This window comes from Suillus clintonianus (assembly GCF_016758775.1).
Source record: "Suillus clintonianus strain FC179 chromosome Unknown DEU56scaffold_15, whole genome shotgun sequence".
Taxonomy (NCBI): domain Eukaryota; kingdom Fungi; phylum Basidiomycota; class Agaricomycetes; order Boletales; family Suillaceae; genus Suillus; species Suillus clintonianus.
In genome coordinates, this window is record NW_024539239.1 from 111,600 (window position 1) to 138,110 (window position 26,511).

The following is a 26,511-nucleotide window of genomic DNA, read 5'->3' on the forward strand; positions in this document are numbered from 1 at the left end:
GGGCTGGAACAACAAAAAGGCTTCGGTGAGAAGGACGCACCCGTACCGCCAACCTCACTTGTCCGGATTACTTGGACACCACAATTTTTACAACCATGCCCGCTGTCGTAGACGCTTTCAAGAGTATATTTTTGTCGTCTTTCTTTTGGAAGGCAGCCATCTAACTCCGCAACCACTTCCTCCAGATCTCATACGCAAACATCATCATCATCGGCATCCTGAATCTGACCCCCAGCCATACACGGCATCTGTGGAGTCAGGTCACCAGCCACAACATCGACAGCAACCACAGGAGTCGCAGCAGCAGGCAAAGCTCCGAGCTGAACAGGACTCTCAGAAACAGCATCACCCTGAGAAACAGCAGCAGCCTGAGAACACACCTCAGCCTCCACCTGATACCCGGCATCAACAAATCAACATGTCTGTACCTGAGGATCTAGAGCCAAAGAACAAACTGCCCACCTACAAAGGCTTGGATAACTTCAAGCTACTGGATAAGATGGGAGAGTGAGTGTCGTATCACCAGTCACTATATGTATTCAAAGTTGACATATCACCTAGCGGCGCATTTTCGAATGTTTACAAGGCAATAGATCTAACAACTGGGCAGACAGTCGCAGGTTTGCTTCCTCGTTTTCTCTCCAGCTAACCGGCTGATCATTTGATCATAGTGAAAGTTGTTCGCAAATTTGAGCTGAATGCTTCGCAGGTAAGTGGATGGTACCCCGCCCCTCGTATAGTTCACATACATTGTCCTCCCTACTCCTCCACTACATCGGTTCATGACACTGCCCTGCTTGTGTCTTGTTGTCCCTCTGTTAGGCCGGCGAAAAACATCTCAGTATCCAATTCAAGAAAAAGCCGCGCGTAACAGAGGTGACATTTGGAATCGAATGGTTCTGCAAACGCTAATCTTGCTATCTTCCCGTAGCGAGCCAATATTCTGAAAGGTAGGCGTGTCATTGTTTCGGATCATTCCCAGCACTGATCTAGATTCAAGAGGTGCAAATCATGAGGGGAACAAATCACCCATCGATCGTAAAGTTGATCTCATTTTCCGAGTCACCGGAATACTATTTTCTGGTTATGGAACGTAGGCGTGATTGCGATATCTCTCGCGTCGTTAACTCATAATCGCACGCAGTCATGGAGGGCGGGGAGTTGTTCCACCAGATTGTCAAGCTGACGTATTTCAGTGAGAACTTAGCAAGACACGTCATTCTCCAGGTTGCCCAAGGTATCCGCTATCTTCACGAGGAACGTGGTGTTGTACATCGGTATCTGCATTTCCTGTGGAGCAATGACGTCCGGCTGATATTCGGGTGTCATAGCGACATCAAACCGGAAAATTTGTTATTCGAGCGGATACCCATCATTCCTTCAAAAAGTCCCGTACAACGTCCGTATGACGAGGAAAAGGATGATGAAGGCGAATTTATCCCAGGCGTTGGTGGAGGTGGAATCGGACGAATCAAGATCGCAGACTTTGGCTTATCAAAAGTTATATGGAATGAAGAAACGATGACGCCATGCGGAACTGTTGGCTACACTGCCCCCGAAATCGTCAAGGATGAGCGTTATTCACAAAGTGTGGACATGTGGGCACTTGGCTGCGTGCTTTACACACTCCTTTGCGGGTTTCCACCGTTCTACGACGAGAGTATCAATGTTCTCACAGAGAAAGTTGCTCGAGGATATTACACATTCTTGAGCCCGTGGTGGGATGATATTAGCCATTCTGGTATTATTTTGACATTTCGCCAAAATGTGATTATTGACTTGCCGCCCAGCGAAGGATCTCATTCAACATCTGTTATGTGTGGACCCTGCTCAGAGATATACCATAGATGAGTTCCTTGCTCACCCATGGTGCACCGCCGCTCCTGCTCCACCACCACCAAAACCACCCACTCCGCTTGTTTATGCCAATTCTCCTCCACTCGACTCACCTCTGCTTGCGGCTGCTCGTGGTGGCGTGTTAGAGGCTCGTTCTCCTGGTCTCGCGACGCTCAAGGAAGCATTCGACATTACATACGCGGTCCACCGTATGGAAGAAGAAGGTGCGCGTCGGCGGGCATACAACGGTCGTGGCGGCGCTGGCACCCGAGGATTTCTGCATGGGCTTAATGAGGACGAGGAAGACGACGTCGATGACAAAGTCCTCGTACATGATGCACGAACCAAGAGAGGGGAGCTTGAGACACGTGCACCCCTACAGTTTACACAGGGTGGGTTACCTGGCGCCGGAGCAAAGACCGTCGCAAAGCGCAACGTAATCGGCGGACCTAATCAAGCTGATCGTAGTCTTTTGGATGGCCGCGCAGGCCCGAGAGATCGCGGTCGCCGTCAACCCGGTGGCAAAGGTTTCCAGTTAGATATGGACAACGCAACCTTACTCGGCCGTCGCAGTAAGAAGGTGGCAGGTGCTGGTGGTGTGGCGGAGTCAAGTCCGCTATCGCACGCTGTCCACGTAGATGACAACTCGTTTCCGCCTGGAAGTCCCATGCGGATTGTCTGATGTCGATGACCAGCTGTGAGGTTAGCAATCATGTTTCTGTCTCTGCGACCTTAGCAGACTGTTTATGTTCCTCGGGACGTATGTTGACAGACGGCTTGCAGACTTGATACCACTTATTCACTGTCCCTCACAGTATTCTCTCACCGCCTTTCAACCAATTCCTACCGAGCTTGCTTTCATCAATATAATATCTTCAAGTACCATAGAATTCTTTTCCTTTCAATCATTGCGGTTCTACATTCTCGCCTAGCATGGAACATTCGCACATACTGGCACATACTGATTAATTAGTTGTTCCTGTTCCAAACATGTTACTCTGTTGTTTCTTTTACATAACTGTTGTCCCCCGCATTTGTATTTCATAAACACTGCACTGTAGTACATGCAAACTTCATCTTAATGACATTGGAGGGAGGCTTCAACGATCGTAAACAAGATAACTAACATGCGCCAACATCTAGATGACTTCACCACGATCTGCAAGTGGCAACTCGACAACCTATGGAACATCGCGCCGAGTCCAAGGGCTCTTGCACGACTCAGCCGTCAACCACAAGTATTGACGCTCCGCCATCCCTCGTTACCCTACGTCTGGTCTTCATGAGCACGTAGCGGCGACCAAATAGGCCCAGCTTCGGCACTGGGGCTACATGTCCCATCCTGGCAGTGTCAGGTGCATCTGGAAACACTCCCAGGCCAGAGGGTGCAAGCACAATGGCTTCTCCGGTCTGAGCAACGTCATGGTTGAAATACGGTACTATATATTGAGCTCGGTAACGCACCTGAAGTCTGACAACGCGATCAAAAGCGTCTTCTGCTGATATATCAGCTGATACATGCTTCGCCAAATGATCCCACCACGCTGGGGAGGAGAACCGGTGCAAAATCGCGACAGTACATAGGTCGAGCAGGACAGGTGGTACGACCGTAGGTTCTGGCAGAAAGGTGTGAGAACCTCAACATGATAAAGATACAAGTGTTAAAGACCTTGTGTACTGATGATAACGCGCATCGCTAGGTGACGCTGCTCCCTGGTCAATGTCAGGAGAGACTTGGTCAGGCCAGAAGAGCCTTTCGTTGGCGCCAGGTACTGTGACAATCAAATCGTTCAATCACACCGAATGGTCCAATTTCAGAGTACAAACCTTGTGAGCTTCGTCAACCACTAGCACTTTCCCAGTCCCCACATCCGCTCTGACAAACAGACGTGTGATGATTTCAAACAGTCCACATGCCGACGCTGGGTCGATGAACGGGTCTGATAAATCAATGATCGTTAGCTGCGACTCTGCGAAACGGGTCTGCGATTTCATATTTGGGTTCAAAAAGGAGGTAAGCAGCGCCATCCTCTGCTCAAGACCTGCGAGCTGCGCATTGTTAAATGATTCCTTCTTTACATCCAACTGCCGCAAAAATTCGGGGTAAGTGAAGTTTTCCCCAAGGTCACGGAGAATCGACTACGGGAGTAGTAGTGTCACAGAAGAAAGTCGTACAAAAGCGCAACAACACGCACCAAAATACCCTGGATGTAGAGTGGAGCCGAATCGGAGGAGCCGACAGCCATCATGGACAGAAAGGCTTGTGCATCCAGCTCATCTTGACTGAAGAACAATGGTTCAACAGTGACCCCGTCACCCAGGGGCGCATAGACAGCCCTCATGGTGTTTAAAGATGAACGTGAAACGTAGACTTTAACAGACGGCGTCTGTAAACCGGGGATGTGGGACGAGCTGATCCATGCAGCTTCACTAGGTCGAGAGCTGGGACCTCCTTCTCCAAAGTGAAGGACGAGCCCCGACAATGGCTTCTGTAGGGTGCCAGTAGAGCGCATATTCGGAATAAACATGCTCTCGAGAAGCAGAGAAACTGTGTGGGACTTCCCTGAGCCCTGAACCCCACAGACCACTGCAGAGAAGGGTGCATTCTGGGGGAAGAAAAAATGATCACGCCGTGTATCACATGAAGAAGTTGCATACCGTGTTCACATAAATCTGAGGATTCACGGGCTTGTATGGAACATTTTTGTGACTGTGAAAAGGATCAGTATTCAGTCTACGAATGCAAAAACCAGGGGCTGCTTTACTGGATCGACAAGACACTGCCTAAGACACCGTACTGCGTAGCACCTTCACGATAACCTGCCGCAACATATGCATCACGGGTTATGATCGGGGCCGTACGAAGTTCATGATCCTTGGATCTTCCCCGAACGTCACTGATGCTGTCATGAAGAAGCTCCAGCTCCTCCTTGATATGATCATATGTGAGTCAGCCCAGAGAATACGCTGAAAAGACGCGACATACATGGGCAGGATCCCGAGAAGCGACAGAGCGCTGCTTGAGTCTCAGTAAAAATGTTTTAATGACGTGCAGGGCTTGCAGATATACTCACGGTACTGGGGGTGGTGACGGTGTGTCCATTCAGCTGAGAGATCAGCTCTCTTAGATAAAGGGACGATATCTGATTGTGGAGCAGAGGCTTACCTCTCCTGAGCGCGTGACTTGTGTTGGCGTTATTAGAATGGGCATTATTGGGGTGTGTAATGCACGTGGGGAAGGAGTGCCAGACTGGCAAAGACAAAAGCTGTGAGTTTATATTTATCAATGAAAAAGGATTTGCCAAACCAATGATTGTCTCGCAAGGGATATGTGTGAATTATTTGGCATCGATGGTTGCGCGGTATTGCCGTTGGTTCGATTTGCAGAGATAGAAGGCGAAGTTGTTGGAGATTTTGGCTGGCATTGCGAAGTTACGTACTGAGAGATCTACTGAAAAACGAGCGCTTACAAGAAAAGCAAAAGACGCCGTCCTTTGCACAGCGTTTGGCGGCTGCATCCTGCGAGACATGGACTGCCCCGGCTTGAGTGCGCTGTCTTTGGTTGGCAGCGTCCCATCGATGCGGTCCGTCCCCGTAGCGGCCATCTTCTCTTTGCCTTTGAGAGACATGCTATAGAGAGAATCTGGGTGATTCGAGACAAAATCGAGGCAGTAAGTAAATAAGCACTGCACGCTTCTGTTAAGAAGCTTCTAGGTCGTCTGCCTCGTGTTTCGTTCTAGGGTGCGAAGCACGAGGCCGAGAGTGGAGAGCCTATTCATGCTGTGTGTGATTCTTATGATGTAGGAGAAAACCTAAGTTACATGCCGCGTCTGAGTGTCCTCCTCACGATATCCGCGAGTTGTGGTGACAGTGTTTAGCGCGGATCACTTGGGACACACAGAACCTCGAGAGGATTGGTACTGGTTCAGCTGTGCAGAATCCGTGTTTGATGGTGAAATCACTGCAGTGATGTGCATATGATTCACGCAAGAATTCTGTGGCCTCGACGAAACGGGATCAATATACATTTTCGCGGAGTTGAAGGCAGACCTTTCTTCAACTTGTCACTGTTTCAACTTTTGATGGCACTATTCGAGGTTCCAGGATGGTCTGTGCCTACTACTGCTCCAGTTTCAAATTTGGCACAGTCAACTTCCAAGAAACGCAAGCGACCTGCAGCTCAAGATGATCATAAAATGCAATCCGCCGAAGTCAACCTAGACAAGCTTATGCAGAAGCTCGGAAGTGTTGGAAATCCGGAGGATAAGCAAGGGCCCAAGAACAAAAAGAAGAAACACGCGAAGACCACTCGGGGACTGGATGCTAAAGATGAACACGCAACCTCTAAGAAGAGAAAGGAGAAGGTTTCATCCTCCCCTGGTGGGCCCATCAATGGGAGCACAGTCGAACAACCAGCGAAGGGGGGTTCAGGGTTGCGCAAGAAGATAAAGCAAAAGAAGACCATGAAGCCTGATGCTGGAAAATCTGAGCAACAGTCACAAAACGTGTCGCCGGCAATCGATGATGTCTCAGGCCTCACAAGCTTGCAGAAGGGCATGAAAGAGAGTCTTGATGGCGCTCGATTCAGGTATGTATTCTGATACATGATGTTCTAACGCATACCACATGTAGTCACGGTGCAGGTGGATAAATGAATTGCTCTACAAGTCCGACAGCTCAGAGGCGGTGAAAATGATGAAAGAAGACCCAGCGGTCTTTCATGATGTGTGTATTTGAATCATCATATCCCCAACAGAACTTTCATATCCGTCTGTTCACAGTATCACTCCGGGTTTCGACACCAGGTGCAGTCGTGGCCATCAAATCCTGTGTCACATTACATTTCTCAATTGTCATCATACCCTCAAAGCACAATCATAGCAGATCTCGGTTGCGGGGATGCCACGCTTGCTCGCAGCCTTCCTCCGAAGAAGCTGAAAGTACTGTCTTTTGACCTAATATCCGACGGTGCCTACATCGTGGCGGCGGACATATGCTCACATGTGCCTCTTCCCGGATCTGAGCCTTCATCGTCTCAGATGTCTGAAGGCGAAGCACAAGTTGTGGATGTGATTGTGTGTGCCCTCAGCCTTATGGGAACTAACTGGCCTGTGTGCATCCGGGAAGCATGGAGGGTGCTGAAACCAGGGTACGTCCTGCGCCATCACATAATGTTTGGCAGCTTAATTTGATCCAGGGGTGAGCTGAAAATTGCGGAAGTTGCCAGTCGCTTTACCGATGTGGATGAATTTGTGTCGCTAATTAGCTCTATTGGATTCAAAATGAAAGCAAAGGTGAGCGCATCCAGAGTACACGGTGATACAGACTGAGTCTCTTCATTATCCAGGACGATCACAACAGTCACTTTACATTGTTTGAATTCAAGAAAGTAGCTCGCACATCGAAGACGGATAACGAGTGGTCGAAAGTGATGTCGAAGAGTTGCATTTTGAAACCTTGCGAATACAAAAGAAGATAAGGAATTTCAATTCTGTAGTCAGATAGTCTACGGCCGCGGCTTTGATCTACTCCTAAATTGGCAACTGGCTGCGAGTGGCACGATATGCTGCAGCGCTCGACGCGATGTAGTTAGCTTGTACCGAACAAGCATGTCCACCCATATTCTATCGCACCCGTTGGTAAACGCACGATTGTCACAACTGCGGCAGACTAACACAAGTTCAAAGGATTTCCGAGAGGTGAGCGCTAGCAACAGCTATTGTGCGAAGTGGTCAGGGACTCAAACATGTTTGAGGCAGGGTATCCATGATATCAGCCTGATCTTGGGCATTGAGGCTTCGCGCGATCTGGAAGAGGAGACCTTTCAAGGGGTGCGTAATTTCTCTGCGAATGCGTGCTGAAAACTTAGTTTCCCTGTGTATTAATAAAATCGCCCAGCAAACACCAGTTGGTCCTTTCACGGGTACAATCATTAAGCCCAAGATCGGGTTGACACCCATTCTGCGAGCTGGCTTGGGCATGACAGATGCACTCCTGTCCCTTTTCCCGTATGTTACTGGATATACAACATAGTTGTGCCTTCTGACGTATCAACGGGTATGCCATGTAGGACAGCACCAGTTTACCATCTTGGACTCTACCGAGAGAAAGTCAGCCTTCAACCTGTTGAATGTGAGATTCGCAGTCAACTTCCTGCATGACAACGGGCTAATTACTGTGGCAGACTATTCGAAACTTCCTCCGGTCCCTCCCATAGACACGTGTTTCCTTCTTGATCCTTTGGTTGCCACCGGCGGCACTGCGTGTGCTGCCCTTGCTATGATCATAGATTGGGGAGTTCCCAGTAAGAACGTTGCGTTTCACGACGGCGAAGCGCTGCTTATCGTCTGACAGTATCGAAGATCAAGCTGCTCGTTGTACTCGGATCAGAAGAAGGTCTCAATCATGTACACGCTGAATATCCTGACTTAGAGGTCTCATTCCTTCTGCTGTTCTCAAATTCATGTCCAAAATTGACACTCGTCTTTCCAGATTTGGGTAGCAGCCGTGGATCCTAAACTCACAGCTGACGGCCTCATATCTCCTGGATTGGGTGACACCGTGAGTTCCATTATTATTGTCTTTAATTGGCATTTCCGAGATATTTCGCAGGGAGACCGTCTCTTCAATACTATTCGGGTGTAACGGCTGCAGCAATGTATCACGAGAATGTATTATGCCCCCTCTGGATTATGTAGTAATGTCATCTCTGAATCATGTGTGCTAATCTCGCTGAGCAAGGGATCACGTGACCACTTAAGGTGTGATATCACGATCGAGTCGCACCATCTCGCACCATTGATTCCGACGCTTTCCGGGATCACAAAAGATTCTCCGAGTGGTCAGTTGTCTTGAACTCGGACATGGCTATCGAAGTTGTATCTGGTACGTCGACACCGCTGTCGGCAGCGGCAACGCTCATAGGTACTCCCATGGAGGACCTCAAGGGCTTGCCTATCCAAGGAGCCAGCGTACTCAATAAACCGGCATCTCACATCATAGAACTTCTCGCGTCTCGTTCAGCTACCAGCTCTGCTGTCTACATTTACGATGTTGCTGAACAAGTAGGGTTCGGAACGCTGACTAAAACGTGGTCGTCGACCATGGAGTCAACTGCGCCAGTCATTAGCCTCCAGACAAGGGCAGGCGCCGGCCTTAGTCTCGTCGGACGGCTTTCCGCGGGGAGTAGCCAGGATGTGGTGAAGGGATCAGTCCTCACTGCTTACACTACACCCGCTGGGCTAGCCGCGATGGCTCAATCATTGTCATATTTGCCCCCTGCTACAAGTAGCAGTAGGTTGATTATCCAGGTTCCGGCAGTCACTACTGTCGGTCCAAGCTTCACGCTCTCCCCTACGTTAGCATCCCTCTCCGCAACTTTCTCCATCCTTCCCGATAATATTGTCGTCCTCTTGTCTGCTACCCCGCAGGAGTCCATAGATCTTGCCGCGCTTTCGTACAAGCTTACGTCTTCCCACGTTGTTCATATCTTCGATCATCACGGCATCTCCCGCGAAAGTGGCCACGGTTTCGTCCCCACCCTTCCGCTGAAGGAGACTCCTGCTCTCGGCGTACCAGAACTCATTCGATGGTCTGGATATCAATTCTTCGATTATGTCGGTGATGTAAATGCAGAGACGGTGGTTGTCTTGTTGAATGGACCTTTGGCACTGATGGCGAAGTCCATTGCGACTCACACCAGCGGTCTTGGTGTTGTGGTTGTAAGAGTGTTGAGGCCATGGGATGGGGATGCTTTTAAGCAATGTCTCCCTGATACTGTGAAGGAGGTTCACGTCTTCGACGACGTACCCAATGAAGCCTGCCAAGGCAGCCTATTCGTCGATGTCTTTGGATCACTATACAGCCCTAACTCTCCGGGGCCGCTTGTGCGAGCTCAGCGGGTGACACCCACAAGGACCTCATCCTTCCTGTCAGACCCCACTCAATTTTCGACCCTCTTCACTGAACTCTCACACCAAGTTCGTGCTGTGCACCTAGACACCTCTCTGACTAGGAAGTTTCTCTTCTTCAGTACCCCAAAGTCCACCCTATCTCCTCTCCCCCAGACTGTAGCAAACTCTTTTTCCAGTGCAATCTCTGCTCGCCTCCTTACCGACCATGACATTTTCAGCAAATCGGGAGGCGTCACCGCAGACAAGATCGTGCTTTCTCCGCGCAGCGAGGGCACAGAAATTCTTCCTATGGCCGCAGCGTTTCCCGCAGGAACAGCAGACTTCATTTGCGTCCTAGAAGCGAGTCTGCTGAAGTCCCACTCATTACTCAACCAAGCCAAGTCTGGGGCAATAGTACTCGTCGTTTCCTCGTGGTCCTCTGACCTACCATCCAACCTACCCGCAGCTGTCTTGTCGACAGCGGTTGAGAAGAAACTCAGGATTTTTACCATAGACGCCAAAGCTATCTCGTCTGGTTTTGGAGCGGAACCTGGGGAAGTTCAGGAAGCCGTGCAAAGATTATCTGTTTATCTTGCAGTTCTAAGGCTTTACCTTGGGAAAGCGGTCAGCGAGCCTGCCGTTCGCAAGCTCGCAGAAGGTGTCGCAAGGGAGGCGGGCCAGGGTGGTCAGCTTGCGAAGATTAGTGCTAGCTCTTGGGCTGCTCTCGAGGAGGTCGAATTACACATCCCTCCGGCAGTGGGCGAGGGTGATGCAAAGCCTCCCCCTCCTCTCAAGCAGTTTGAGTTCAATGCTATCGCTGTGGAGACTGCTGATGGACAGACTGTTATCAATGGCTCAAAAGTTTCTTCGTGGCATGATGCTGCCAAGCACCTTTTGTTCCCATCCGTCTTCACACCTCCAACGCCCCCTTCGGAGGAAACTCAAGAGTACCTCCAGGATCCTTCTCTGCGTCCAGAAGTACCAGAGCACACATATTTGGTGACTTGCACAGTCAATCGCCGCTTAACTCCTCTGGACTACGATAGGAATGTCTTCCACCTGGAGTTCGACACGGAGGGCACCGGCCTCAAGTACGCTATTGGAGAAGCCTTGGGCGTGCATGGGTGGAATGATGAACAAGAAGTCCTTGATTTCTGTGAATGGTATGGCGTCGATCCCGACCGATTGATCACCATCCCGGTGGCTGCAAACGAAGGGAAGATGTATACTCGCACTACCTTCCAGGCGCTTCAGCAGCAAACCGACCTCTTTGGCCGGCCGCCGAAGTCGTTTTACGCTGAGCTTGCTGCATATGCCACTAGCCCTGCCGACAGGCTGGCGCTTCAATTCATCGGCGCACCAGAAGGGTCATCTACCTTCAAAAAACTCGGAGAGAAAGATACTGTTACATTCGCAGAGATCTTGCAGCGATATCCTAGTGCAAAGCCAGGCATTGAGACTCTATGCGAGATGATCGGAGACATCAAACCCAGACACTACAGTATTGCAAGCGCGCAGAGTGCGGTTGGCAATCGAGTCGATTTGTTAGTGGTCACCGTGGAGTGGACCGCGCCAAATGGTATGCAATTTTTGATGCGGTCGTTCTTATGTTAACGAACAGTTCTTTAGGCACCCCTCATTATGGACAGTGTACTAGGTACCTAGCTAGTCTCAAAGTTGGGCAGAAGGTTACCGTTTCCATCAAACCTAGTGTTATGAAGGTAAGCGTCAACTTGCTTCTCAATCGTGACTCTATCATTGACGCACTCTTCTTTAGCTCCCACCGGACAATATGCAGCCCATCATCATGGCAGGTCTTGGCACTGGAGCTGCTCCCTTCCGCGCCTTTCTACAGCATCGCGCTCTGCTCGCTCAACAAGGCATCCCTGTGGGGCCCACCTACTATTACTTCGGTTCTCGACATCGGCACCAAGAATACCTTTATGGTGAAGAGATGGAAGCGTATATCCTGGATGGCACGATCACAAAAGCTGGACTTGCATTCTCTCGAGATGGACCCAAAAAGGTGTACATCCAGCACCTCATGCTCGAGGACGCTGCCGATCTCGCATCCTTGTTGAAGAACCAGGCGGGGGTGTTCTACCTCTGTGGCCCAACGTGGCCAGTACCCGACGTGTACGAAGCGCTTGTAGGTGCGTTGGTTAAGAACGAGGGCCATACCCCAGAGAGCGCGGGGGAATTCTTGATGAGTCTCAAGGAAGAAGAACGTTATGTTCTAGAAGTGTATTAGATGGCTACATCACATGCAGCCTAAGTATGATCATCATGTCATCGCCCTCATCAGGTGCCATCTCTCATATATATGCACGCATAAAGAGCATTCCTAGTACCCCGCTATGTGATTTTCGTGCAATGTAATAGTGCACCTCCTAATGTGTTTGCTCTTTGCTTCCATCATGTCTTCAAACCTTGTTCCTTCCACGGTATTCAAAATGCTTCCATGTATCAGCGTGCTCACCACGCGCATCCCCGTCGGACGTAGTACCATGTAAACCGTGAGTGTTCAATATAGTAAAAGTAAACTGAATTGCGGCCCTTTGGACTCTCGAGGTCGCAAATGCGCCACCACTGACTCGGTGTCTTGGGTGCTTAACAAGTGATACGACGGATGACGATCGGGGAGATTTATCGTTATCTGCACTGAGGATTCAAGAGGATGGCAACCCGGCATTGCTGCCAGACACAATTACGTTGGGCGACGTGATGGCGCCGCAGACACCAGTACTTATGGAGATCGGTGGGAGTGCGGCACTTGGAACTCGAGGCTGGCGCTTCTTCGGGACTCAGAGACGGACCGTGACTGTCTATGACCCATGTGCTCGCCCGCTGTGCGCATCAGTAGCTCGCTTACGTCTATGCAAGCTGCCAAGCCTGTACCTGAGGGTTAAAGTTCATGTTTAACATCAACAGTTGCAGCATGCTCAAGCTATTCTTTTCGGGAGGTGAGTGTTCGAGTTTTTTTACCTGGCACGGTTTTTATGCTCAACACTTTTGGCATGAGCTTTCCATTCGGCCTCGCAAAGGCAAAAATCGACACAACTTTGATAGTGCTAAAAACAACCAGGGGTAGTACCGGTGTTGAGGGTAAATCAAGTATCCCTCGAGTATCCCTCGAGGCCGATGTCTACGAGTGTTTATATCAATCGGCTACGAGGAACCCTCTGGATTAAATCTCACGGGCAGCTGTGTTTGCAGAGTTTACGTCCGAAGCGAAATCTGATGGGCCAATAGTATGACTCAATGGACAGGATATCTATTGTCCAGCTTGATCACTAACACACTGCCCTTTGCGCGTGCTTTATCAATTACGCGCCCTCCGCTCGTATATAAGATGCATATGATATCCGCCCTCCGTGCGCAAAACTTGTTTTGTCTCTCAAGTCGATGGAGACCGAGTATTCGGCTGACACTATCGCAGCGGCGAGGAGTTTGCAGACCTCATCCGTGCGTGTTTTTCTTTGATATGAGGGGCGTCGATAATAATCCACGATCTATTTTCCACAGTACATATACAGTGCGTATTGCCTGAATTGCCTCTTCTTTGTCTAAACGCAGCTCAGTGTCGATGGCTACATTCTGGGTGGGCTTGTCCCGATGTATATTTGCCCGCTGTTAAATTTGCTTGTCCAGACCTATGGCTATGCTTGTTCCCTTCACGAGGAGGTAATGTCCATTTACTTATTTGACATTTTGATATTGACGATAACACACCGTCCAAAGTGGATGTTCCTGCTTCGGTCGCGTTGGACCAAGGTAAAAGGCCTTTACATCGTTGCACGATACGTGCCCTTTTTCCTCTTCACCGGCCATCTTTATAGTGCGTTTAGCTCCAGCACGCATATCTCCGGTGATAAATTGACATGTTGTGTTTTAAGTGAACTTCGCCCCGGACGAAAACCCCAATGTGTGTGAACGTTCGGTGGACTTACTACTGACTGATGAATGACGCTTACTGCCATCCCAGAAATGCCTGATGCTCGACAAAGTCTGCTCATGTACGTGCACGATACATACATGTGCACATCCTTACCGAGTGCTGCCCTTTCCTTTCACAGGTTTGAGCATAATATCAGTCATATGTTCCGAATGTATTCCGCCTTCTCCCGTGACAAATGCGCGTTCCTGATCCGATCCATCCAGCCTTTTTTGTCCTCAGAACATATGCGCTCTGGGACAATAATAAAATTGTGCTCGCAGCCCTGCTCGCCGCCTTCTTGGTGAGTCTATTGCGCTCACCGCGCCCTAAGCTCGTGGTAGACTTATGAGTCAGGCTGCTGGCGTATCATCTATCGGCTTGTTATATGGCTTAAGTGACGGTGTACCATGTACGCATTCTCATCTTCCTCTTCTCCCTGTCATCCCACCACCACTCACATCGTCCACTTTTACCAGTTCAGACCAGCCCGATCCCGGGTATTACGGGCTGCTACCAACCATTGGGCAGCATCGGATTCTTCGTACCGTTTATTCTCTTATCTGCACTCGAACTAGGTGCGTCACCGGGCGGTAGTATACATAAACACAGACACGTACTGACCTAAGCTCTTCTCAGGACTCATCTTCCTGACACTGATACGCGCCCTGCAGACCTGGCGGACGACTAACAACCTATTTGCTGCCCTACTGAAACATAACATATTCTACTATGCATGTGGACTCTGTGAGTTGCCAGACTATTTTACGTGCTCGTAGATAATTATTCTCGTTATGAAAGTTTGTTCGGTTGTAAACGTCCTCACGTCACTGCTTCTCCAAGTGCGTGTACCCCTCCCTTGCCCCTGAGAATGAACCATTCATATTCTGCGCACTTAGCATGCGTACAGGGCCATGTTTCAAGAGTAGGCAACTTCGAAACCCCGCTACGAATTCCTACTAACAGCTCCCTGCTACATACAGTTTTCAGTTCATCATTCTCGCGATCCTCGCCACACACATGCATCTCTATCTTTGGCATATGGACCAGCTCCTACATGACTCTGATGCCCTCACGCTCATTCCTCTGTCCGAAATATCATATGGTGTGGCGGGGAGTCCTGACGCGGGATCTGCAGAGAGAGCTAGATATCCTGATGCAGTGATTAGATCTAGATCATAATGTCTCCGCGTGTCAGCAGTGTAGTCAACCACCCATCAATCCATCTTCCTCCTGCTCTCGACTTGACCTTGCGATCCTACAGAAAGTACCCCTTTGTGTCTGAGCCTGTGCCTGGTTCAACATCTTGTTACCTGTCCTGAATCTCGAGTTTGCATGCGCTGGCCGAGCGACAAGAGCGTTGTGTTCTCGAGGTCTAATAGGTTCTACACAATATATGGTCGTTCGTTTGGTCGTTGTCATCAGCTTCATCAGGGTATCATGATGCGATATATCTACATGAATGCGAATCGGTTACTACGTATGGGTGCTGCTCATCAATAGCTGTCGTAAGGTCATGTTCTGATCCAAAGGAATAGTAGAGTGTGACAGAAAATCGGGAAGATCATCCAAGAATAAAGTCATGTTATCTAGAAATAGATTAGCCAAGTTAAAAATCAATAAAGGAGGTCGTGCTCTCTCCTGAGAGAGATCATGCCCCACCATCCAATAAGGGAGAAAATGGCGACACCAGTGAGGCCAGGAATGACACCTAGAGCAATTTTTCCGCCCTGGTTGAGCTGCGGACCACCGCATCCCTCAGTGTGTGCTTCATCGCAAGGCATTCCTTGCGGTTTCTTGGAGTCATAAGTGCCCGCTTTCAGCAATGTGTAGAATGGGTCGGCGGTGTCGTTGAGCACATGCATCGCGGCGAGTGTGAGCATCGGTGCATTGTAGTCCAGTGCGACCTCAGTTTCAGGCCAGTCGTCACGGAGGTCGAAGAAACGATCGTACTTGTCTGGACCACCGACAACGGCCCCATAAAGAACATAAGCTTCTTGTGGTGGGGAAGTATTGATGTTGCTAATGTCATTGCCACCGCTTGCCATTGCGGAGTGGGGATTCTGAGGCGAGTTGGGGTTGGCACCAACGATGTAGGGTGCTATGACAGAGTGAGCCAGAACGATAAAACTACATTCGTTCCATGCCCACCTTGCATTGGATTGTTACCCAGAGCGTAGTTGACTTGGGCTTTGGCATAGTTCTGCAACAGGTAATTGTTGAGTTCCATGTTTCAATAATCGATTTGAAATCTCACCAAATAATCATTTCTCCTGCTTTGGGTCGAGGCCAGCGGTACATATCGTGTTAAAAGCATAGCAGCATTCAGCGATGGGTTTAAGCTAGCGTCGTCCGAGTCACCATCATAGTATAGCAGTCCGCCTATGAATGATGTCAGCTGGAAAATGTGCTATATTTTTATCGCAGTACCATGGGTTTGGTATCCTGGCCCACCGCCGTAAACTATCCCATCGAAGTACTTCTCAGCCACTGCTTGCCAGGTGGATGCATTGCCACCAAAGCTTGGATTTGCTTGCGCAATCTGTGCAAAAAGGACAGGCAGGCCAGGTGTCTTAAAATCCCAGTTGAATACTCCATTATAGCTGCCGAGGTCATATTGCTGCCAGTATCCCTGAGCCTGTTGATATAACGAAGAGGAGTTGGTTGCCCAAGACAAGAAGAGCGCAGCAATGGCAAGCTCATCTCCATATCCGGATGAAGCGTACGCTACACCAGCCTCAGGCACGGAGTGTTGGTATACTGTCTGTCCACCAGAGGCGCTAGTGGCAAAGGTGAAAAGTTGTTCGGCATGTTTGAGAAGGGTTGCGGCATATGTTGCGTTTTGAAGTGTAGCTGGGCCAGAGTAAGAGTTTGAGAAGACGCGGTTGGCATAGAGATTGGAGCAAGCTGCGAAAGCTGCAGCGGCTCCTGCAGCAGCATCCGTTCCAGGACTAGAATTGTGTTAACAAACGATTCGATAATAAGTAGTAAAATAATACCTAGTGTCATTGATTTGATATGAAGGACGCGGCAAAGGAATGCCGCGATCGCCGCCCCAGTAAGTATTGTCAAGTTCGTCTATGGTCATGCGTGAGTAGAGAATGGATATCAAAACCGAATGCTTACCATGAGCTACCTGGACGAACAAGGTATTGTTAGCAGCGTGTGCCTATGACAATCATGTTGAGTTAATGACTCGATTGCTTGATGCTAACACAAGACTGACTTTCATGAGCCAGTCGAGACTCCATCGGAGCATGTCATCAAGGTAAGGTGTTTGGTTTGCTAAATCGTATCCTACACAATATGATTAGCAAGTGAGTATTTCCCTGATGTCGCACGAACCTTTTCCGAAATCCGTTGCGCCCCAACATATTGACATCACGGTGAACGACTGGGGCTGAGTTGAAGGAGTGATATGTTGCACAAACCGAGGAAGCTTACCAGAGGAAAAGTGCATTTGATAAAGTCTAACGGATCTGTCAATATAAAAGCTGCATGATGTACGCGACACTCACCACCCGCATCATAGTAGCCACCAGTCAAATCTAACTTGACGTCCTGCCCATCGGTGAGGGCACTGTCATTTCGCCACTTGACGCGATTTGTGCTGGGCAACTTGCCACTGCGTTGGGCTTCATAGAAATAAAGCAGATTTCCAAGCATCGAAGACCATTGTGAATTGGGGATACCGCCAGAGGATGCAGATGCGCCAGCTGAAGCGTTTTGAGGCAGGAAAGGGGGTTCAGGAAGAGGAACTTGGGCAAATGCTTGCCAGGAAGCGAGGACAAGAAGGACAAGAGGCGCCCACATGACGAGTCGTAAAATGAGATATACGCACCACCAGTGTGTCTTCAGGGATCAAACTACAAAGGTCTTGTCGGACGAGTTCGCTCCATGCAAGCCGCGTTCAACCAGAATCACGTGACCATGACGATCCGGGCCGCAGACTGCCGCAGAATATACTCCCAAGTAGCACTCACTCTCACATCTTGGTCACACTCCAAGCTTGCTCCAGACAGCGGGCCGTCCAAGACGTATATAAAATTATAGAGGACATGATTTCAAGGCTATCATATCTCCACTCATGGCACTCAGTCCGATTAAGACCTGTGTCCTCGGCGTGGGCCTTGCTGGGCTCACGTTTCACGTTCCGTTCGTGCTCGCTTTGCCCGAGCTCTTCACTCTCACTGCTGTCCTGGAGCGCAACCCACAGACTCCTGGAGGAAAGGTGCACCAGCGTTTTGGCGTTACCACGAAGATATATCGGACAATCGAAGAGGTCGTGAATGACCCAGAAATTGAGCTTGTTATCGTAGGAACCCCAAACGATACACATTACCCACTTGCAAAAGCTGCTCTCGAGGCCGGCAAACACGGTAAGCAAAATCCTTCTTCCGCGCAGATACCGCTCTCAACCACTTCAGTTCTCGTCGATAAACCTGTGACTGAGACAGTTAAAGAAGCAAATGAGCTCGCCGCAATTGCCAAGGCCAAAGGCCTTGTTCTCTATGGCTATCAAAATCGGCGCTGGGACTCGGATCACCTCGCGCTGAAACGCCTGCTTGCATTTCCCTCCTCTTCGCCTCTCTCGCTTGGCAATCTACTGGAATTTGAGTCTCAGTGAGGAAGATCGTCGATCAAACTAGACTTGATTTCCTTACATTTCTTTAGCTATGATCGTTACCGTCCAGGAATCCGGGCTTCCTGGAAGGATAGTGCGGGCTCAGTATATGATCTCGGATCACATCTTCTAGACCAAGCCCTCAAACTCTTTGGTCGACCCGCGCGAATTACTGCGTTCATACAAAATATCCGCGGCGTCACGAAACCGGAAGTCGACGACATCGTAAGTCTGATACCATCACATCTATTCTAGCAGCATTGTCAACGCGTATCCGACTCTGCAGTTCACTATCTATTTACACTACAATCCTGGGACTCCGTTCTCTAACCAGTTCACTGTGCTTCTCCGCTCGCACATCCTATCAGTTAAATCCCCTCAGCTACGCTACGCAGTCCGCGGTACAAAGGGAATGTTCACCAAGTACGGTCTCGATACGCAAGAGGAGCAGTTGAAAGCCATGCCCTCAGTCAGCGGTATCCTTGAACCAAGTTACGGACAGGAGCCCGAGTCCATCTATGGCGTCGTCGAAAATACCGCTGATGATGGTGTGACGATCAGCAAGACAATGTGATCGTTATTTTCACGTATATTTCCTGGCCGTGCTGATGGTTTTCTGTAGCTGGCCTTCGGACGCTCCGGGCCAGTATATCGGCCTCTTCAAGAACCTTGCTGGTGCTATCCGTAACAACGAGGAACTTGAGGTGAAGTGGGCAGAAACGACACAGGTGATCGAGATGATCGAACTGGCGTATAAAAGCTCTGCTGAAGGCCGTACGTTGGAGGTGTCAAAACTTTAGGTTGTGTGTGTACAACAAAGAATGTATCGTAGAATGGTACTGCAAAGTGCAATCAAATGTCCCCCCGGAGTACTCCAAGCAGGAACAAAGGACAAGACTGCCAGGTATATCGAGGTGCGTTTGTTCCTGATGGTGAAAACGCCTAGCGTCGGACAATCACGTTTTGATCGCAGTTTACACGCCAGTAGTAGGTGGCATCAAGCTGTACAAAGGTTGAAATTGAATGACGTTGTCAGAACTACGGACTGAGAGTATTGTATTTTGGAAGGTGATGGAAGGCGACGGTCTCCCAAGACTCAAGCGAGAACAATCAGATAGGCACCCGCCGCATCCATCGACAATAATACCACAACTTGAAGGAAAAGTTCGCCGTGACTAATAATATGAGTGGTAAATTTGTTCAATTGCTCTTGATCCCAATTGGGCGTGATAAATATGCAGAACATCCCCGACTAAAATGGAGCAGTGCGCAGTGCAACGACTGTGTGCGAAGGGTTGATTAAGATGGGTGGGAGAGCGAGGCTTTGAAGTTTGATGTCCTTGACAATGTCCGGTTTCAACAGCCGATGAAAGTTGTTGAATATTTTGAACGATATTCAAATTGTTCCAAAGGGGTCGACCGTCCAGTTAATTGATGCACCATGGAATTGCCAGAGGATGCAGCCAGACTGCAGCACTGTAGAATGAAATAGATTTACAAGAGGTTGTTCAGAAATTGGGCTTGCGACATGAGCCAGGAGCGTGCGACGCTCTCTCTTGCGCGTTATGGATTGAAAGTTTTGAAGTATGAAGGCTTTTCAACGGGAGGCTGGTTGTGTTGGACTGCGGCGTTGAGCAAATCGAGACTTTGAAATTGGGAGATATGATTGAATTCGGTCATACTATTACTAGCCGCCTCCTCCATCAAAAGCTGTGAACACCTGTGGGGCTCTGTTTGGGCTCTGTAGGGCAGGTTGTCATCAAGCGGACCTATGCCATCCTATAGCTACGTGGGCGAAATCCAGTAGCTCCTTAGCTCCTTCTAATTAGCTATAGCAGGCTCGTTCATGAGAGTCAGCGAATAATCTCAAACTTTTTAGAGTCCCCAGTGCGGTACTATTTATGACTCACCGCGACTGTGCTCAACTTCAATTTTCTCCCATGGCATAGCCATAGCATCATAGAGCAGTGCTACGAGCGCCTTTGAAGGTCTCTAGATAACGGTGTGACTCTTGCCGTCCCCAGGTTCACTGGAACGTTGTCGCTATTATAAGTACCTTAAGCGGGGTATCATGGCACCAGAACAAGTTTATCGCGACCCTTAGCTGTGATGCCGAACAAGCAAGCTTCTCATCTGGCTCCCAGCTATTGTGTTATGAACCCAGGGCCTGCAGGAAATATTTCAAATGCTCGGGCTCGCCGTGTCGATGGTATGGTCCAGAAACTCTCGAGGCAGTGTCAATAATAATCGCTCAGTGCTTACACCAACAGCCGTCAAATGGATCCGCGGTGAGCTTATCGGTAAAGGCACTTACGGACGGGTCTACTTGGCACTTAGCAAGACCACGGGTAAATCGCAGCTGGTTGCTGTCAAGCAGGTCGATAGTCCCCAAGTTATTCGAGACGAAAACGACCAGTGTCAAGCCACTTTCGTACATTCTGTCGAAAGAGTAAGCAAGCTACTGGTAGATTTGAACCATCGTCATATCGTCCAATACCTCGGGTTTGAAGAGTGCTTTATAGAGTATTCAAGGGTTATGAACATGTGAGTTTTCAGCAAAACAACCATTCAGTGTTTTGACTAGATCGAGGTAGCTTTATGGAGTACGTGTCAGGCAGTGCATTAGGCTATTGTCTTCGCGAAAAGGGCAAGTTCAGCAATGATGTCGCGAAATTTTTCATGCTTCAAATACTTCGGGGCTTGAGATACCTCCACTCGCGACGAATAATCTACCGGGTATGTGATCGATTCGGCCTGTCTGAAAAACTTGAAGAATTCATATAAACTCCGGTCAGAATCTGAAAGCCGATAGCGTCCTACTTGAGAGAGACGGGAGTTGCAAGCTTTCTGACCTAGAGTTCTCCACCAAGGAGGATAAAATACATAAACTTCCATTTACCACCGTACAACGGACATTACCTTGGATGGCACCGGAAGTCATCTGCCATCAGAAGGAAGGGTACAGTGTCAAGGCCGATATTTGGAGTTTGGGATGCGTTTTGTTGGAAATGCTGACAGGAAAGCGACCATGGTATGAGGATGAACTAATCATGGTCACGATCAAGGTCTGTGTTGTACCTTTGTATTATAGGAACATAACTTATATTTCCGTGTGCAGATGAAACAGAATAAGCGCCCACCTATCCCTCCTGATATTACCTTCTCCGATCTTGCAATGGATTTCCAAGATTCATGTTTTGCCATGCAAGTTTTTCAATTTTTTTTTCGGATGATATCATTCACCTTATATATTGCAGTGATCCTGATGAACGCGCATCTGCTTCGTACCTGAGACGACATCCCTATCTTGAGCTTCCGGATGATTGGACTTTTCAGGGTTTTAATGTCTAGGGAACACTCTTGCCATCCTACCCTTCCATTCATGTGTATTTTGCTAGGAATCTTTCCCGCTCTTGCGGACTGTAATAATACATAATTGGCTGAGAGAGGAGCCATCCGTACGGGACTGCCAGGTACAGTAAGAATATAACACATCTGGAACACACTTCTTATATGTGAATCCGCTAGTTAATTAAGATAGAGCCTAAACATGAAGAGAGACTACAATGAAACGCGCGAAACCCCCAAGGTCATATTTAAAGTCCAGTACCATGGATGTCCAGATCGTGGAACCGAGTGTATGACACGGAAGGCGTCGCACGAGCTGGGCATTGCACAAAAGTGTATGCTCAGCCGGCGAGGGAAGCGAGTTTGAAGCACTGGTGGTCCAGGACCAATCCAGCGCGGACCATCGCTGCGCCATTACGACTTGACTCGATATTCAAATCTAGCACGTGGTTATATCAGTCAACGTGAATGTCTTTCAGCTGTCTCGGGATCATTATGATCAAAGGTACAAATGTGCCAAGAACAGAGGAGGAACGATGAAATAACACTCATCACGTAGAACGAGAGAGGTTGGCCGTTCAAAGAACGTCACATCAGATACACTCCATGCGGGATGAATACCTTCACTCGCACTTGGATAGCGAATTAAGTCCAAGGTGGAAGGCCCGGGTTGGATGGTTAAAAAACAACAGCGATGCTCGTTGGAGGCGTCTTCCAAACCTTGACGTCGGAAGGACAAGAGCCCAAGCCTAAGAGAACTATGGAATGATTCAAGGACCGAATTACCTTCAAACTGGTCTTCGATAGCCCCTAATGTGCGCTTGGTCTGGCTTTTACCGACCAAAATGCCCACACAGCTAAACGTAAATTCAGCGTGTCTTATAATTGGTAACTTGATCGCGTACTGGCAGCAGGGCGGAAAAGAGGACCGTACTCAGCATGGTACTACTTGATGATTCCAATAATGAACGCGAATGTAAATTTATATTTAGGCGCCTAAGCACCTCCTTAATGGGTCTGTGGCCAGTAAGTTGAGCGAGCGGAAAAGAACATCAAGAATTACTGACTGGTAAGGAAAGAGGAGGGAGTCGAGGACGAAGGAACAATGTGGCCGGGCGCATCTGAGAACTCGTGAGTCTCCCCAAGGTGCTTTACGTTGATTTCGGGGGTTTTCCAATGTTATACATGGCTGTATGTACATCCAACATAACGAAAACCTTTTCCACATATGATCATATATATCGGCATATATGACGATATCTGCGGCTCACCAGTCCTCTGATGCGTTGGACACCAGCAGTGCGTGCGCGGACGCGTTGAAACTTTACCTTCCTCACATGCGGCCTGCGAGACGTGTGCTACGCACGCACATGGTATATGTAGTACCTGCACTAGTTCAAGACTCAATGTCGTACAGCTTGGGGCCCCAACGTAGGGATTCGGAGATGCATCGATCACCGATGCATGCCCGAGGGCCGAATATATTGACACGCATAATATTGGTGTAGTCACGTGGACGAGTTCCACGTACTATATCATTTATCCACTACAGCCGCCAGCACCATTATAACCTGGCACCACCACCACAACGATGACCGAGTCCCTCGTCGCTGTTCGCGTCGAGCTCCCCACTTACTCCCTTTCATTTACTGTCGAGGTTCCTATCTCCGCTACCGTGCTCGACGTCAAACATGCAATTCTAGTGTCCTGCTCTGGACAGCCCCGTGTCGAGGGACAGCGCATAATCTGGAGGGGACGCTACCTCGGGGACCAGGAGAAAATTTCAGAGATATGGAAGGTAACGAGGAATTCTACCACTTTTGCGAACAGCATCTGATTTGGTTTTTAGACGGCGGATGAGCAACGCATCGTCCATTTGTCAGTGCACCCCTCCGCTTGGTCTGGTGCTCCCCCATCTTCTTCTAGTGCAACATCAACTACGATCCCTATATCTGACAAAGGGAAATCACCCTTATTACAAAGAGATGCTTCTTCTAACACCCCCTTGGCGCCTTCCGAGTCGCAATCTCATCCTTTCGCACGTTTACCCCTGGACCACCAATTCATTGCCTATATCCATCAGGCTGCTCTATCAAAGCTCACTAGAGGGCTCATTGAGCGCCCACAAGATTCTGTGCTTCCATCTCGTTCGGTTGCATTGGAGAACCTTGAGAAGAAGGGATACGTTTGGCCGTCAATCCTGGACGAGCCATACCCTTTCTCTGAGCGTGGTGACGGCTCTGGACTGCAGTACGAATTAATGACTACTGAGTGAGCCAAATTCTGCATATAGTGAGATGTGCTTCAATTGATTGTCATCAGTGGCAAGTCGTACCTCTCCCTCCGCAACCCGGGTTCAAGGCCTACCGCTGAGCAAGTACATGCCCTGAAGGTCTTGACATATACGTTTTCGATATTGTTCCTTCAACCATTGCCTCAACCACCGACGCCAACACCGACCATTTCCTCCACTGAGATTGTACCGCCTCAATTAAATGACCTCCTCCAACAGCTTGGCCTTCCCCCACTTCGTGCTATGCCGAACGTCAATGTCGACGTTGTGAATGGTCAGATGGGCGTTGGAGCGAACATTCCAGTACCTGGAGATGAAGCACAGATACTTCCCGATATCCCAGTCCGTGTACTACTGGCTCCCTTGGTGATGGTATTTTTCCGGACTCTGCTTTTGCTGTACTTTTTCTCCCCAACACGCAAGCCGCTGTTGGGTTTGTGCATCATCGCGTGGATCATCTATGAGATGTGGACGAATGTGCGGAATGTTATACTCGGACCACTTAATCGGGAGAGGGAGCGTTTAGCTGGTGTTGCCGCGGAGGCTGCAAGACAGGCTCCAGGTCAGGGTCAACCTGGAGGTCCAACAGGGACTCCTGCACCTCCTGCACCTCCTACCCAGCCTGATATACTAGCGCCTGCACAGACTCAAGAAGCGCAGGGTCCTCCACCCCCAAGCAACTCTACCTCTCTTCTGGACCTTCTCGCACGCATAGGCATCGATACAGAGAACAAGTCACTCTGGCCAACGCCTCCCCTGCGAACGCCACTTTTGCCGCCGAGTCTGATGCACAAGGTGACAACCTTCGTAAGTTTGCTTGTGCTGACTCTCCATCCGGAGGTATGGAACCGCAGGCGGGCAGCGCTGAGGACAAGGGAAGGGCGTTTGCGAACAGAAGCGAATGTGATGGAACGAGAGGTCGAGAGAGTAGAAGGACAGGAAATGAGCGAGGATGACAAAAAGAGAGAGGACACGACGGCTGCGTTGCGGGTGCAGGATGGAAGGCGCGCTCTATGGGTGAAAAGTTATATTCAGCGTGTCAGAGGCGGAGAGTGGGCGGATGATTTATAAGTTGTAATAATCGGATATCTATTCTGTTTTGAATTGACTTTGCACGACCAGCTCTGTGTTCGAAGAGTGTGCGTACTGGATTAGATGCCAAGTAGATCATCAAAGTGTGCAAGGTGCGAAGCTGATGTATATTATTCACTCTCGTCATCCTCTTCGTCGTCCTCAAACTCCTCTGCCTCATCATCGATGAACCCGTTTAATGTGGGTCCTTCACCGTCTGAATCTTCTTCGTCTTCCTCGTCACTGCCCTGCTCATCCGTTTCCTCAGCTTCACTTTCGCCACCGAGCTCTATATCTTCTACACTTCCTTCATCCTCTTCACTCTCCATACCAACTTCCATGCTCTCCTCCTCGCTCTCGCCTTCCACGTATCTTGTTGGCTGCCTTTCTCCTTGTGAGGTTGTGGATACCCCATTCTTATGGGGTGCAAGCAGTGTCGGTGCGGTGGAAGAACGCATCTCGATCTGTGAGAGTACCATATCTAGCCGGCCGTTTAGTGAAAGGAGGGAATCTTGCAATGCAAGCCGGGACGTCAGCGTTGCGTGTAGACCTGAGAGTCGTGATACGAGGTCAGGCATCTATAAATGAAAATGAAAATGGTTTGTAACGCATGCAGGGAGCAGTTTTTTTCTGTATTTCAGAAACGTACCGTCATAAGGTGGCCGCTGTGGACTGCAAGGACAGTCTTAACCCATACAACAAGTCCCGTACCGCGTTGCGAGCTGGCACCTCCGCCACCACCTTTCATATTCGCTGCGCGCGGACCACGGCCAAGGCGCTCTACACATGCCGTGAGCAACGGTACCGCCAGCTGGGGCGGTAACCGCCGCACAGTGTTCCGTACCATTGCTAGGTCAGAATGTGCAAGACAAGTTTCAAGCAGTCTCGAATCAGACGAGTGGAGCGCTTGTATAAGTGTCCGGGTAAGTGAATGTGCAGGTACAACGTTCGGTGCATCTTGCTTTTGTTTTCGCGGTGACTGGGGTTGCTCTTCTTCAGAGTCTGACGAGGAAGGGCGTACGTCACCTGATAATGCGGCGAGGCGCTGGCCAAGGGAGAGTTCCGCAAGATCAGCGTCTAGTGCACCCTCGATCTGAGATGCGACAAGGTCTTCCATCGCTTGATCTTCCCCGAGCTCGACGCCAGAGTGCACCGCAAGAGATGAGGGCTCGGCGTACCGGGCATTTTTTGATGCGGACTACAGGCAGCGTACATCAAGTTTTCGTTTTTTTGTCACGGTGTTAGATACGTACAGTGGATGCAGGTTCTGAGTCTATGAGGACTTCATCTTTGGCGGTCTGTGATATGGATGGCTTGGCTTTGCGCGACGATGATTTAGTGCGCGCTTTTTTGGATGGGGGGACACTGGACATGGCCGTGTGTCTTTTTATCTGCTCGAACAATTTTTGGGTCAATCTATGACAGCAATATGAGCTCAGGCATACCTGGAGTTGATGGACGGGGAGAAACAAATATTCTGCAAGTCACGTGCTAGCTACTTTCTTGCATTTTC

At 49.4% G+C, this 26,511-nt stretch overlaps 12 protein-coding genes across 12 annotated transcripts; 8 read left to right on the top strand and 4 right to left on the bottom strand.

Moving 5' to 3' along the window:
* Positions 1–12: 12 nt before the first annotated feature.
* DEU56DRAFT_785751 (kinase-like domain-containing protein) lies at positions 13–2,924 on the top strand. Its single transcript, XM_041352307.1, has 10 exons — positions 13–123; positions 186–507; positions 562–620; positions 672–709; positions 823–876; positions 932–950; positions 1,001–1,093; positions 1,145–1,277; positions 1,332–1,741; positions 1,791–2,924. The coding sequence occupies exons 1-10, from the start codon at positions 96–98 to the stop codon at positions 2,516–2,518; spliced, it is 1,884 nt and encodes a 627-aa protein (XP_041211499.1). The 5' UTR covers positions 13–95; the 3' UTR covers positions 2,519–2,924.
* On the bottom strand, positions 2,925–5,872 carry DEU56DRAFT_785761 (uncharacterized protein). Its single transcript, XM_041352308.1, has 12 exons — positions 5,307–5,872; positions 5,144–5,254; positions 5,003–5,086; positions 4,911–4,943; positions 4,823–4,852; positions 4,602–4,765; positions 4,495–4,546; positions 4,032–4,442; positions 3,664–3,975; positions 3,506–3,608; positions 3,301–3,452; positions 2,925–3,246 (listed from the first exon to the last, which is right to left on the bottom strand). The coding sequence occupies exons 1-12, from the start codon at positions 5,463–5,465 to the stop codon at positions 3,058–3,060; spliced, it is 1,800 nt and encodes a 599-aa protein (XP_041211500.1). The 5' UTR covers positions 5,466–5,872; the 3' UTR covers positions 2,925–3,057.
* Positions 5,873–5,918: 46 nt separating this feature from the next.
* DEU56DRAFT_869939 (methyltransferase-domain-containing protein) lies at positions 5,919–7,315 on the top strand (the record flags this gene model as incomplete). Its single annotated transcript, XM_041355594.1, has 5 exons — positions 5,919–6,424; positions 6,480–6,561; positions 6,618–6,985; positions 7,034–7,130; positions 7,184–7,315. 5 exons carry the CDS (start codon positions 5,919–5,921, stop codon positions 7,313–7,315), a joined length of 1,185 nt encoding a protein of 394 aa, XP_041211501.1.
* A 130-nt stretch (positions 7,316–7,445) lies between these two features.
* On the top strand, positions 7,446–8,481 carry DEU56DRAFT_731178 (uracil phosphoribosyltransferase-domain-containing protein; the record flags this gene model as incomplete). Its single annotated transcript, XM_041348207.1, has 8 exons — positions 7,446–7,535; positions 7,596–7,667; positions 7,735–7,844; positions 7,907–7,968; positions 8,021–8,140; positions 8,191–8,270; positions 8,329–8,397; positions 8,449–8,481. 8 exons carry the CDS (start codon positions 7,446–7,448, stop codon positions 8,479–8,481), a joined length of 636 nt encoding a protein of 211 aa, XP_041211502.1.
* A 149-nt stretch (positions 8,482–8,630) lies between these two features.
* Positions 8,631–12,189, top strand: DEU56DRAFT_785777 (uncharacterized protein). The gene is made up of 3 exons (XM_041352309.1): positions 8,631–11,307; positions 11,358–11,449; positions 11,506–12,189. Exons 1-3 carry the CDS (start codon positions 8,700–8,702, stop codon positions 11,977–11,979), a joined length of 3,174 nt encoding a protein of 1,057 aa, XP_041211503.1. The 5' UTR covers positions 8,631–8,699; the 3' UTR covers positions 11,980–12,189.
* A 617-nt stretch (positions 12,190–12,806) lies between these two features.
* DEU56DRAFT_150043 (uncharacterized protein) lies at positions 12,807–14,729 on the top strand. The gene is made up of 14 exons (XM_041344781.1): positions 12,807–13,193; positions 13,254–13,263; positions 13,310–13,329; positions 13,380–13,412; positions 13,470–13,566; positions 13,625–13,653; positions 13,714–13,744; positions 13,805–13,837; positions 13,890–13,966; positions 14,020–14,074; positions 14,142–14,240; positions 14,302–14,409; positions 14,464–14,587; positions 14,646–14,729. The coding sequence occupies exons 1-13, from the start codon at positions 13,134–13,136 to the stop codon at positions 14,529–14,531; spliced, it is 720 nt and encodes a 239-aa protein (XP_041211504.1). The 5' UTR covers positions 12,807–13,133; the 3' UTR covers positions 14,532–14,587; positions 14,646–14,729.
* A 280-nt stretch (positions 14,730–15,009) lies between these two features.
* Positions 15,010–17,531, bottom strand: DEU56DRAFT_785791 (glycoside hydrolase family 9 protein). Its single transcript, XM_041352310.1, has 10 exons — positions 17,181–17,531; positions 17,107–17,132; positions 17,008–17,056; positions 16,889–16,959; positions 16,789–16,831; positions 16,662–16,740; positions 16,093–16,613; positions 15,920–16,044; positions 15,814–15,865; positions 15,010–15,763 (listed from the first exon to the last, which is right to left on the bottom strand). Exons 1-10 carry the CDS (start codon positions 17,473–17,475, stop codon positions 15,279–15,281), a joined length of 1,746 nt encoding a protein of 581 aa, XP_041211505.1. The 5' UTR covers positions 17,476–17,531; the 3' UTR covers positions 15,010–15,278.
* Positions 17,532–17,634: 103 nt separating this feature from the next.
* DEU56DRAFT_785797 (uncharacterized protein) lies at positions 17,635–19,172 on the top strand. Its single transcript, XM_041352311.1, has 5 exons — positions 17,635–18,041; positions 18,090–18,285; positions 18,337–18,511; positions 18,573–18,856; positions 18,909–19,172. The coding sequence occupies exons 1-5, from the start codon at positions 17,750–17,752 to the stop codon at positions 19,084–19,086; spliced, it is 1,125 nt and encodes a 374-aa protein (XP_041211506.1). The 5' UTR covers positions 17,635–17,749; the 3' UTR covers positions 19,087–19,172.
* An 813-nt stretch (positions 19,173–19,985) lies between these two features.
* Positions 19,986–21,800, top strand: DEU56DRAFT_150103 (kinase-like protein). Its single transcript, XM_041344782.1, has 7 exons — positions 19,986–20,075; positions 20,125–20,495; positions 20,557–20,830; positions 20,881–21,022; positions 21,082–21,351; positions 21,405–21,490; positions 21,544–21,800. Exons 2-7 carry the CDS (start codon positions 20,396–20,398, stop codon positions 21,635–21,637), a joined length of 966 nt encoding a protein of 321 aa, XP_041211507.1. The 5' UTR covers positions 19,986–20,075; positions 20,125–20,395; the 3' UTR covers positions 21,638–21,800.
* Positions 21,801–22,539: 739 nt separating this feature from the next.
* DEU56DRAFT_785823 (uncharacterized protein) lies at positions 22,540–23,096 on the bottom strand. Its single transcript, XM_041352312.1, has one exon. It carries the CDS (start codon positions 22,860–22,862, stop codon positions 22,623–22,625), a length of 240 nt encoding a protein of 79 aa, XP_041211508.1. The 5' UTR covers positions 22,863–23,096; the 3' UTR covers positions 22,540–22,622.
* A 71-nt stretch (positions 23,097–23,167) lies between these two features.
* DEU56DRAFT_785826 (uncharacterized protein) lies at positions 23,168–25,048 on the top strand. Its single transcript, XM_041352313.1, has 3 exons — positions 23,168–23,432; positions 23,484–23,905; positions 23,957–25,048. Exons 1-3 carry the CDS (start codon positions 23,226–23,228, stop codon positions 24,996–24,998), a joined length of 1,671 nt encoding a protein of 556 aa, XP_041211509.1. The 5' UTR covers positions 23,168–23,225; the 3' UTR covers positions 24,999–25,048.
* DEU56DRAFT_852917 (uncharacterized protein) lies at positions 25,049–26,476 on the bottom strand. Its single transcript, XM_041355214.1, has 4 exons — positions 26,444–26,476; positions 26,252–26,389; positions 25,648–26,196; positions 25,049–25,576 (listed from the first exon to the last, which is right to left on the bottom strand). Exons 2-4 carry the CDS (start codon positions 26,369–26,371, stop codon positions 25,130–25,132), a joined length of 1,116 nt encoding a protein of 371 aa, XP_041211510.1. The 5' UTR covers positions 26,372–26,389; positions 26,444–26,476; the 3' UTR covers positions 25,049–25,129.
* Positions 26,477–26,511: the final 35 nt, after the last annotated feature.